At 43.3% G+C, this 11,983-nt stretch overlaps 1 protein-coding gene across 1 annotated transcript in view; it reads left to right on the top strand.

The window, feature by feature from the left end:
• Positions 1-11,983, top strand: part of Galm (galactose mutarotase) — a 75,840-nt gene that overhangs the window by 7,570 nt on the left and 56,287 nt on the right. Inside the window, exon 2 of the mRNA XM_008831525.3 lies at positions 9,075-9,229. Within this exon, the coding sequence (XP_008829747.1) occupies positions 9,075-9,229 (155 nt within the window). The remainder of the gene's footprint in view (positions 1-9,074; positions 9,230-11,983) is intronic.

The following is an 11,983-nucleotide window of genomic DNA, read 5'->3' as shown; positions in this document are numbered from 1 at the left end:
ATGTGTATGAGTATATTGCCTGCATGTAAGTGCACCCATGCTGTGCAATGCTCGAGGAGGCCAGAAGAGGGCACTGGATCCCCTGGAACTGGAGTTATGGATGGTTGTTAGCCACCATGTGGGTGCTGGGAATTGAACCCAGGTCCTCTGCAAGAGCAGCCAGTGCTCTTGACTGCTGAGCTATCTCTCCAGCCCCTTCATATACCTGTTTGAGGGAGAGTGGAGAGCAATTTTATTTCAGAGTTTAGGACACTCTAGGAAAGTCCTGGGCCATCTGATGTGGGTGGCTTAGAAGTGGAAAGGCCATATCCTATGGGTGGTTGATCACATTAACCTTCATGCTTTGATCCAGGAACTTTGACCTCTTCTTGGCAGACAATATTTTCTGCAATTCTAGATAATCCTTTAGACATGCCCTTGTGAGGACTGTCACTTTTTGTAATTTTGATTTGATGGGAATGCTTAGTCATATTTGAAAACTGTCAATGTATTTGTTCAGTGAAGGATTTTTCATTGACAGTTGGCAATAGTGTCTTTTGGTTTAATCCTTAGAAACTACCTATTCAAACCAAGGAACTGGCAAGTGCTTTTTTTTTTTCATTTTAAAGATATTTTAATTGATTTTTGTGTGTGTGTGTGTGTGTGTGTGTGTGTGTGTATTTCATACAGAACATCTCAAACAATCTTAATCAACTTTATACCCTCATCCCCACTGGCACCTTCCCCTAGCCCCCTTCCCCCACTGGAGCCCATATACTCTGTCATCCTTATTACCGCCCACTGTGTTGTCAGTGCCCCCAGCCGTTCCCCAGTACAAGTCCATCCACTGAGTCTAGTCAGCCTATCTATACTCCCTTGTTTCAGAAAGATTAGCTCTTCTTCATCTAGCAGCAATCAGTTGCCAACATTCCTTTAGATAAGATTGGGGTCTGCTGTTCATTTTCCCAGTTCTATGCTGGGTTACTCTCTGCCTGAGTTTGCACGGGACTTAGGTATGCCGACACCTGTGTATGTATGCTGACACCTAGAATCATATGAGCAGGTTCCCAGGAGCTTGTTTAATAAAGGGGTCCTGTCCAAGGACCATTATTTCTACACTTTGCCATATGTGACTTTTGTGTTCCTGGCCCTCCGCTGCATGAGGAGCTTCATTATTGAGACCTGATTCCTTAGTGTCCTCTTCTTTATCCCTGTTCTATGTTCCATGAGCCTTAGGTATAGAGGTCGCATTGCAGATGTGTCCCTTAGGCCTGGGCAATTCAGAGACAATGTCCATGTGTGACTAGTTGTGGTACTTGCTATTAGTCTGACTGCTGCAAAATGAGCCTCTTTGATGAGTGGTGACTGGGATGTTTGTCTGTAAATATAAGGATTCATATTTTGCACATAGTAAGAAATCACATTAGTGATGTGAGAGTTTTGGGGTTTTCTCTTAGGTCTATGACCACTCTGGCCATGTGTATTAGGTTATGTTACAGTACCACATATGAGTTTCCTCCCTTTGAGTGGGCTTTTAGTCAAATTGGGTAGCTGTTGATTGCCCCCAAGATAAAACTGCCACTGCTGCACCAATGACTTCAGGGGACATGGCTTCCAGGTCAGTTGCAGCTCTATTTCTCCAAATCCTGTCTGTGTCTGTCTGATGTATGTTCTGTCTTCGGCAGTAGGGTCTTACCTTCAAGTTCTGGGAGGCCATCAAGGGCTGTGACAATAGCCTGAGTAATTTGGGGAGTCTCTTGGACCTTCCTGTCCAATAACTCAAAGGAAGGTATCTCCTGTCTGGCACTGTTTCTTGTCATGTAGCCTTTAGCTACACACATGGACTCATGTAGAGATAATGTATGTATAATTTTTAGTAGGTTGGTGGACTAATATGATTCCCTCTTTTTTTTTTTTTTTTTTGAAACTAGGTACGTATTATTTATCTCTCTCACTGTCTAACCCTTCCAGAACTGGCAAGTGCTTTTCATCTGCAGGGGATTAGTATCATAGCACCATACTTGACTTTGGCTCAAGTAACTGTTGCCAGGAAGTAGTCCCTTCTGAGAGTGAGAGAATTCTTCCCAGCCCATGAGCAGGAGCTCTGTCTCACATGTTGCTCTCTCTAATGCTTGGCACACCTCTGGAAGAGTGGGGGCTCCATGCACATTTGTTAAACAGATCAAGTATCACTAAAAAATAGATACAGCAAAACAATTTTTAGACAATTCTGTTTTTCTTTATATTTTTGAGCCCAACTGGGGTTCAGAAAACAATGCCTCAAAGTGAAGCCATCAGAAGCAGTTTCTGACAGTCTCCGGTCCTTACTGCTCCTTCATCCTCCACTGAGGCAAGCCATAGAAACTAGACTTCTTCCCCATGCAGGTGAGAGAAACCAGAAACCCCTGCCAGCCACAGCACAGCAAAGTTGTTCTTTTTCCCATCTTTCTGACTAAGAGTTGGCCATAAAGAAATTCTCTGACCTATCTTGATTGATAGTAGGTCATAAGACCCCCATTTCAGAAAAGGTTCTACATGGTGGCTAACCACTCTCTGTAACTCCAATTCCTGGGGCTCAGATGCCCTTTTCCAACCTCTGTGGGCATTGCATGCATAGGTGCACTTAAATACATGCAGGCAAAACACCCGTGCACATACAATAAAAATAAATAAATCAGAAAGGGTCCTGCCCATAGGAGTGCTTCCCAGAGAGGCCAAAGTCTAAACAGTTAGGCCTTGTCAGCCATCATTACTGTCAGATCATACCCTTTTTGTCCCGTTACATAGTCTGCACAGCTATTCAGGCTTTGTCAAACATAAGTGTAGAAATGGCTAGTTCACCTTAGGTCTTTGAGTCTTAAATCTGAAGGCTCTTTTGTCACAAAGTATAATCAAATAAATGTGGTATGCTTGTCTCTTGTTAGTCTGTCCTTTGTTATAGGACCCAGAGAGCCATGACTCTATGATGAGTAGAAAAGGGATCACCCTTCTTCTGGCCAAAAAGCAGATGAAGCAAAACCAAGAAGAGGTTGTTTGGCTCTTTGGGGCTCTTTTGGTTAACCAGTATAAGGGGTTTTAAAACCACAGCTCTGAGTGGGAGGTGGGCAGGAGACAGGGGAAAGCAGGCAGAAAGATTACCAGATGGTAGAAAGGCCTGTCAACTAGAATGCCTGCACCTTCCAAATATAGTCTCCCTCAGCATCTGTGGTTTCTGTAACCACATATTGAGAATATTTGGGAGAGCCAGTCATGGTGGCACAGGCCTTTAGTCCCCCAGCACTTGGGATACAGAGGCAGGCAGATCTCTGTGAGATTGAGGCCAACCTGATCTACATGGTGAGTTCCAGGTTAGCTAGGGCACTCTGTCTCAAAAAACAACAAAAAATAAAAACAAAACAAACAAAAACATTGGGAGAGCTATTCACAGTGCTACTCGTCTGTATTCCCAGCATTTGGGAGGCTGGGGCAAGAAGATCGCCACAAGCCTGGGCTACAGAGTGAGAGTTTGTCTCAAAAAACAAACACACATTGGGCATAGTGGCATATGCCTTTAATCCCAATGGATCTCTGTGAGTTCAAGTCTAACCTGGTCTTCATAGCAGGTTTCAGGCCAGTTGGGGCTACAGAGAGACCCTGTCTCAAAAAGACCAAAAAAAAAAAAAAAACCACAAAAGAATATTTGGGGGAGAGGGGATTGCATTTGTACTAAATGTGTTTAGACTTATTTTTGTTATTCCCCAGCAGTAGCATGCAACAATTATTTACATAATATTTATGCTATGTTAAGTATTATATGCAATCTATGCATGTGGGAAAGTGTATAGATTATATGTAAATGTGTCACTATTTTGTATGAGGGACTTGAACATTGCAGATTTTGATGTCTTGGGTGGGAGCAGGTCTTGGATGGAAAAAACAAAAAACAAAAAACAACCCTGGGATACTGAGGGAAGACTTGTGGATAACTTAAGAGATGAAGATACTTAAGAGTTTAGACTAGGCCAGGCTTGGTGGCACATGCCTTTAATCCCAGTACTTGGGAGGCCAAGGCAGGTGGATCTCTGTGAATTAAAGGTCAGTCTGGTCTACATAGCGAGTTCCAGGACAGCTGGAGCTACAAGGGAGACCCTGTCTCAAAAAGACCAAAAAAAAAGTTTAGACTCTCAGAAGAAGAGAAACAGACACATACACTCAGGAGCCAGTCTTACTAGATTCAAGTCTGGATTTTATCACTAGCGAGTATTTTGGGGCGAATTACTTAACTTTTCTGTACTCAGTTTCTACATCTGCAAAATGGAAGTACAGAGTATCTACCTTGAAGAAATGTTCTGAGGATAGAATGGGTCAAGTGCAGAGTGCTTAGAAAGTTGCTGGGACTTAGAAACTGTTCAGTGATTGTTAGCAGTTGCAGTCTTCAGGGGTGGGACTCAGAGACATCATGGATTAGTAAGGAAGGAAAACAGGATGGTGATCCTGCAAGAGAATGATTAATGTTTAACTTGTACCCAACCAGTTGAGCAATGGGTACCCAAGACCTGTAACTGGCCTAATGGGCCCAAGGTCTGTACCCTGAGGGTCTCCTACAGCTGTGAAAAGCCATTCCATGCTTGAATTGCATTCTCTGTTCATCAGAAGTAGCTTGGGCATGGAGGATGTACAGTGCCTCGGGAAGGGAATTGACTCCTGAATGCATCTGAGGGGAAACAGAACAGGAAGGTGTCTTAGTGCTAGAGAAACCAAACTGTCTGCAAACCTTAATATGCTCCATTGTAAACCAAGCCTAGAGGAGCATAAAGAGGCAGAAAGTGCTACAGTCTGCCTGTGTTCAAAGCTGTAATAACGATGCTGCTTTGCTTTTTACAGTGCCTCTCCTGAAGCCAATAACATTTTATGCTCATCAGCATACCCTGTAGCCATCAAGAGAAATATGGTAGATAGAGATGTAAGAACATGGACAGACATATGACTTTGAATAAATGGAAAGTTGCTGAAGAATGTGTATGGTATAGTTTTCTTTATAATGAATATACAGGAGGAGCTGGAGAGATGGCTTAACGGTAAAGAACACTGGCTCCTCTTGCAGAGGACCCAGGTTCAATTCCCAGCACCAACATGGCAACTAACAACCATCCATAGCTCCAGTTCCAGGGGGATCCAATGCTCTCTTCTGTCCTCTGTGGGCATTGCACAACACAGGTGTAGTAATACACATGCAGGTAGTATGCTCATACACATAAAAATAAAAAACTTTGAAAAGCAAAAAAGAATATTCATGAGACTGGGCTGTAGCTGAGTTGGTAGTGTACTTGCCTAGCATGCACCACATAAACCAGACATGGTGGCAGAGGCACTTGGGACGTGGTGACAGGGGGATCTGAAGTTCAAGGCCACCCTGAGCTAGATAGCCAGTTTGAAGCCAGACTGGGTTATAGGAGACCCTGTGCTGGATAGCTTTAGTGTCAACTTGACACACCTGGGTTAAAGGAGCCTCAATTGGGGAATTTCCTTCATTGGACTGGCCTGTAGCCATGTCCATGGGGCACCTTCTTGATTGCTGAGTGATGTGGGAGGGCCCAGCCCACTGTGGGTGGTGCCACCCCTGGGCAGGTGGGCTTGTGTTGCATAAGAAAGCAGGCTGAGCAGGGGCCAGGGGAGCAAGTCAATAAGCAGCGATCCTCCATGGGCTGCGCTCCAGCTCCTGCCTCCAGGTTCCTGCCCTGAGTTCCTACCCTGGGCTCCCTGATGAACTGTGACCTGGGAGATGTAAGACAAATAAACCCTTCCTCCCCAAGTTGGTAGGGTCGGAGTGTTTTGTCACAGCAATGGAGAAACAAACTAAGACAAAATCAAAAATATATTTGTTTTTTTTTTTTAATATTTTATTTTATTTGTATGAGTGTATTACCTGCATATATGTGCATGCACCGGTGTCGTGAAATGCTGTGGAGGTCAGAAGAGGGCGTCAGATTCCCCTGGAACTGGAGTTAAGGACAGTTCGTGGCCGCCATGTGGGTGCTAGGAATCAAACTCGGGTCCTCTGCAAAAGCAGTCAGTGGTCTTAATTTTTTTTTTTAATATTTTATTTTATTTGTATGAGTGTATTACCTGCATATATGTGCATGCACCGGTGTCGTGAAATGCTGTGGAGGTCAGAAGAGGGCGTCAGATTCCCCTGGAACTGGAGTTAAGGACAGTTCGTGGCCGCCATGTGGGTGCTAGGAATCAAACTCGGGTCCTCTGCAAAAGCAGTCAGTGGTCTTAACTGCTTAGCCATCTCTCCAGCCCCACAATTTTTTTAAGAAAAAAAAATGCCATAGTTTTCTTTCAAGACCACATAAAAACAAGATGTTTTAATTTTGTATTTTATTATTGTGTATGTATGTTTGTATGATGGGGGTACAGGTGCCATGGTGTGTATATGGAGGTCAGAGGACAACTCTATGGAGTTGATTCTCTCCTTCCAATTTGTGGGAATTTTCGGGCAGCAAGCACTTTTACCTACTGAGCCATCTCACTGGCCCCAAAAGTATAATTTTAGTTATGAAGATTGAGTGCTCTGGAAAAAAAAGATTATAAGGCTACTGTATTAGAGCTAGATGTGGTTATGCACACCTGTAATCCAAGCACTCAGAAGGCAGAGGCAGGAGAATTGCTATAAGTTCAAGGCCAGCCTGATCTCAGTAATGATTTCCAGGCCAACTAGGGCTATATGTCGAAACCCTGTTGAGATAGATGAGAGAGAGAGAGAGAGAGAGAGAGAGAGAGAGAGAGATCAAATAAAGCAGCATTATACTAGCATTCCAGTTTTATAAGAAAGAAAAATAATGCATACATTCATACACTAAAAGTTGGAAAGAATATCAGGGGTGGATTTCTCTAATGATGAGATTAAGGATTTAAATTTCTTCCTTGTACATTATAAATTTCTTTATTTCTTTATTTTAGTTTTATGTGTATGAGTGTTTTGCCTGCACTTATGTTAAGTACAACCATGTCATGCAATGCCCACAAGGCCAGAAGAGGGCATTGAATCCCCTGGAACTGCAGTTAAGGATGGTTATTAACTGTCATGTGGGTGCTGGGAACCAAACCCAAGTCCTCTGCAAAAAGCAGCCAGCAATCTTAATTGCTGAGCCATCTCCAGTCCCCATTATAAAATTCTTAAAAATTATTTTTTATGGGGCTGAAGAGATGGCTCAGCAGTTAAGAACACTGACTGCTCTTGCAGAGGGCCCAAGTTTGATTCCCAGCACCCACGTGGCAGCTAACAACCGTCTGTAATTCTAGTTCCAGGGGATCCAACGCCCTCTTCTGACTTTCTCTGGCATTGCATGACACAGGTGCACATACATACATGCAGGTAATATACTCAGACACATAAAATAAAAATCATAAATAAAAAAAATTTTTTTACAGTGCTGAAGAGATGGCTCAGCAATTAAGAACACTGGTTGTTCTTGCAGAAGACTCAGGTTCAATTCCCAGCACCCATATGACAGCTTACTGTTCATAACTCCAGTTCCAGGGGATCCAACACCCTCTTCTGTCCTCCATGGACACTGCATAACATGGATGCACTTGCATATATACATGTAATACACATACACATAAAATAAAAATAAAACCAAAAAATTATTTTTTACATTTATTTATTTTGTGTGAGGGGAATGGAGCACATCTGGACATCAGAGGACCACTTGGGGAAACTGGTTCTCTCCCTCCACCATGTGGGTTCTGGGACTTGAACTCAAATTCACAGGCTTGGTGACAAATGCCTTTACCAGCTAAGGTGTCACACATGAACACAGGTTACTTTTTTTTATTATTGTTTTTATTTTATGTGTATGAGTGTATTGCCTGCATGTGTAAGTGCATCCGTGTTGTGCAATGCCTGAGGAGGACAGAAGAAGCTGTCAGATCCCCTGGAATTGGAGTTACGGACAGTTGTTAGCGCCATGTGGGTGCTGGGATTCAAACCCGGGTCTTCTGCAAGAACGGTCAGTGTTCTTAACCGCTGAGCTATCTCTCCAGCCCCCAACATGGGTTACTTTTATAAAAGGAGAAGGTTATGTGTAACAATACCATTTTAAGATGGGCATGATAATAGTGGTAAATGCTAATCCCCTAATCCCAGCACTTAGAAGGCTGAAGCAAGATGATCTCACATTTGAGGTTAGCCTGAAGAGGAAGAATGTATGCCCATGTGTTTTATTGTTACTTAGTGAGCATTTAATATTGTAGTATGTTACACAGTTTAGGGCACAGTAGTTATCTTGAAATGACACTTGTAATAGATGTTTGCTAGAAGTTATACTGTGAGTGGTCTCTAGGAGCTGTAAAGGAGCACAGAGGACCAGGAATGTCGCAGTTATCTGGTAGAACGCCTGCTTATGAGCCACCAGCAATAAATTTGTTTTAAGGAGTGTTTGAACTCCTGCCCTTAATATCAGTTTCTTCAAACGTGCCTGCTGAAGGAATTTTCCCTCCGCGGTCCTGGGACATGTAGGCATCTGTGCTGGTAGTCATGTAGGTTACGATTTGAATCTACCAATATTGTGACAGTTAAGATATTATGGGAACATCTATAAAAACCTGTGGAAAGCTATAACTGGCACCCAGAACTTGGAGTACTAGGTCCTCTGGGGCCGCTAGTGTAAATAAAGGACTGGATTTTCCATCTCTCTGAGGAGTAACTGCTTGATTTCTCAAATGCCTGATTTCTAGAACAAGCCTGGCCTATATACCAAGAAAAACTGTGTCAAAACAAACAAAAACAAAATCACCTTTATTTGTTATTACACTAAGACTCCTGATATGCATACCTGTGCATCCTTGGAGTTTCCCTCAGAAGAAAGTAGAGGGCAGCAATATGAGTCTTCCTTTCAGTTTGACATTTTAAAAAATGCTGTCAGGCTGGGTGTGGTGGCGCACGCCTTTAATTCCAGCGCTCGGGAGACAGAGGCAGGCGGATCTCTGAGTTCAAGGCCGGCCTGGTCTACATAGTGAGTTCCAGGACAGCTGGGGCTACAGGGAGACCCTGTCTCAAAAAGCCAAAAGAAAAAAAAAAAAAAATGCTGTCATTTCCATCTTTGCAGGTTACCTCCAAAAGCAGCCCTACTTTGGAGCAGTGGTTGGGAGGGTAGCCAACCGAATTGCCAAAGGAAGATTCACACTGAATGGGAAGGAGTATCACCTGCCCATTAACAGAGAGCCCAACAGTCTTCATGGAGGATTCAGGGGGTTTGATAAGGTGAGTCCAGCGTGTGACAGAGGTACCTCTTGACACCTTCAAAGTCCCCCCAAGCATGCCTGTGTTTGCTAGGTGCAATCCTAGGCTCTGGAATAGGCAGTGTGATCAGAAAAGAAGTTGTTTGCAGACTGTGACAGCCTCAGACTCAGGAAGACAGGGCACACCCTCCTCAGTGTTGGCCTCAGAGCCAGGTTGCCGAAATGTACATTAGTGATAATTCCTATGATGTGCTGCACGGGCATTGATGTCTATTTTCTCTAATACTTAGTAAAGCTCTGAATGATTATTACCAAATGAGAAATAGGAGGCCCTGAAAGGCTATACATCTAGTTAGGATAGCCAGACCTGCCTGGCCTCAAGCCCTCATTCCTATAGTACTGGTGTCCTCTAAGGCTACAAGTATATACAATCCAACACACATCTTTGTACCTGTCATTAGTTCCCTACCTCATGTACAGGGTGGTACCACACTCAGGCCTACCATTCACTCAAGTGCTTTGTTTCAGGCTCTCCCCCCCCACCCCCCACGCCTTTTCTTGGTCCTCTTGAGAGTCTTCCCGTAACCCCAGCTGGCTTAGAACTTGCTGCATAGATCAGGCTGGCCTCGATCTCATAGAGTTCTGCCTGCCTCTGCCTCCTGAGTGCTGGGAGTAAAGGTGTGCCATCATGCCCATCTCAGTTTCCTTTTTCTAAATAAAAACTCCCATTACTGAAGTAAATTTCCAGAAAACAAGGTCAGAAAAACAAATGATCAAACAGCTTCTCTGTGACAAAGAATTACCTGGGCTTCTGCTTTCCAGACTGTCTGTGGGTTAACCCGGATGACTCCCCTGGGGGTCTCATTTCAGACTCTGGAGAGAAATCTTCTGAGATAGTGTTCCTTTAGGTTATACTACCTGGGTGATAGGAACCTGTGTGTTAGTTAAGTCACAGTTTCTTCTTGCCTCTGGTTACTACCTCTCCTATCGAAGGAAGTTGGTTGCACTCTGTTTCCCCCTCTTACCAGCTTCTTGTCTATGGCCTAGGACCACACTGCCCGCCTGTTGGTTTCCCTTCCTCAGTGAGATACCTCTCATGACAGGGAGAGAAGATAGAGGGGTGTCAGCTCTGCCTGTATTAGGGCTGAGAAACTCTAGAACATGCCAGGTCCATGGGCAAACCTCAATCTAGAGGAAGCTAGACCCAATCTTCAGAGGAGTTTCAGAACAGCACCTCATTCTAACTTGTTCCTGTTATTTCTGTTCTATTGTGGTATTTTCTATGGTGTTCCTTCACAGGTATTCCCTTTATGAACAGTAAAATCAAATGTACATATCTGTCTCAGCAAATTTTCTTTTTTCTTTTTTGCATGACAGAATCTCACGTATTCCATGCTGGCCTTGACCTGGCTACATAGCCAAGAATGACCTTGAATTTCTGATCCTCTTGCTTCTAGCTCTCCAAAGCTGGGAATACTGGGTTTTATGTGACCAGGCCATCATGTATGCTGGGCAAGGACTCTACATCCCCAACCCCTGTGTTAGTCCATTTTCTGTGGCTACAGCTAAAAATGCAGACTGAGTAATTTGTTAAGACAAAGGTTAAATTAGCTCATATTTCTGGAGGCTGGAAGTTGAAGAGCATAGCACCAGACTTTGGTTTTGTTTCAAACACCAGCTGCTTTCCACCATGGCTGCACCCTAACATGGAGGAGGCATCACAGAGTGAGTGTGCCAGCTTAGGTCTTTCTTTCCTCTTATTATGGAGCCATTAATAGCATCCTGGGGGTCTTCACCTCATGAGCTCATCCAACTCTAATTACCTGTCAGATGCTCCACCTCAAATACCACTATCATAAATTTGGGGAATCAAGATTCCAACACATGAACTTTTGAGGGACATATTCTGACCATAACAATGTCCTTCAATTGAGTGAGTCCTTCTGGGAACCAGGGAACATAATAGGCTGGAATCCTGAGGCTCCACATGATAGTGAGGGAGATGAACCCTCCCATAAATAGCTATTCCAAGAGAGACATAACGACATGGATATGAACGTTGTGCTCTAGAAAATGGTGTGAGATGATGAACAGCACTGGAGAGGCGGGATTTGAACTGCTCTTGAATTGTAGATAGCATTTCTTTCAGCCTGTGGGTATTAGAGAGAGTGACTACGCAGCAGGGAGAGACTTTGTTTTTATCGAACCACAGAAAGTTTTTGAGTAGTTTTAATATGAGCGCATATTAAATATCAACTGAATGTTTTATGGTTTATTTGATCTCAACAATTAATGAATAATTTAGTTTAGAGGAATGTGCTTTTTCTGTTGATATCAACTTCTTTTAAAAGATGAAAGTTGATGGCCACCTTTAATCCAAGCACTTTGGAGACAGAGGCAGGCTGATCTCTGTGAGTTCAAGGCCAGCCTCTTCTACATAGTGAGTTCCAGGCCATCGGGGCTACAGGGAGACCCTGTCTCAAAAAGACCCCCTCCCCCAAAAAAAAACAAAAAAAAGAAAGTTCAGTCCTGACGAGTCTAGAAATACCATAAGAAAAACCAAAGATGCAAAATTTCTGGAACTTTGGAAACTCCAGGATAAGGAAACTCTTTCTCTGGGTAAGAATTATTTAACTAATAAAAAATCTTTCCACTGTGTCCTTTCTCTAAAAGAGGAAAATCTAGTTGAAAAGGTAATAGCATTTTATTTCAGACATTTAATTCCTAAAAGTTTCCATTTGGGGGATTTTTCTTTCCCTTTTTAAAAATTTTATTT

Source organism: Nannospalax galili, unplaced genomic scaffold, assembly GCF_000622305.1.
Source record: "Nannospalax galili isolate Female #2095 unplaced genomic scaffold, S.galili_v1.0 scaffold1735, whole genome shotgun sequence".
Lineage (NCBI taxonomy): Eukaryota > Metazoa > Chordata > Mammalia > Rodentia > Spalacidae > Nannospalax > Nannospalax galili.
The sequence above is the reverse complement of the archived record's forward strand: the minus strand, read 5'-3'. Positions and strand labels throughout refer to the sequence as shown.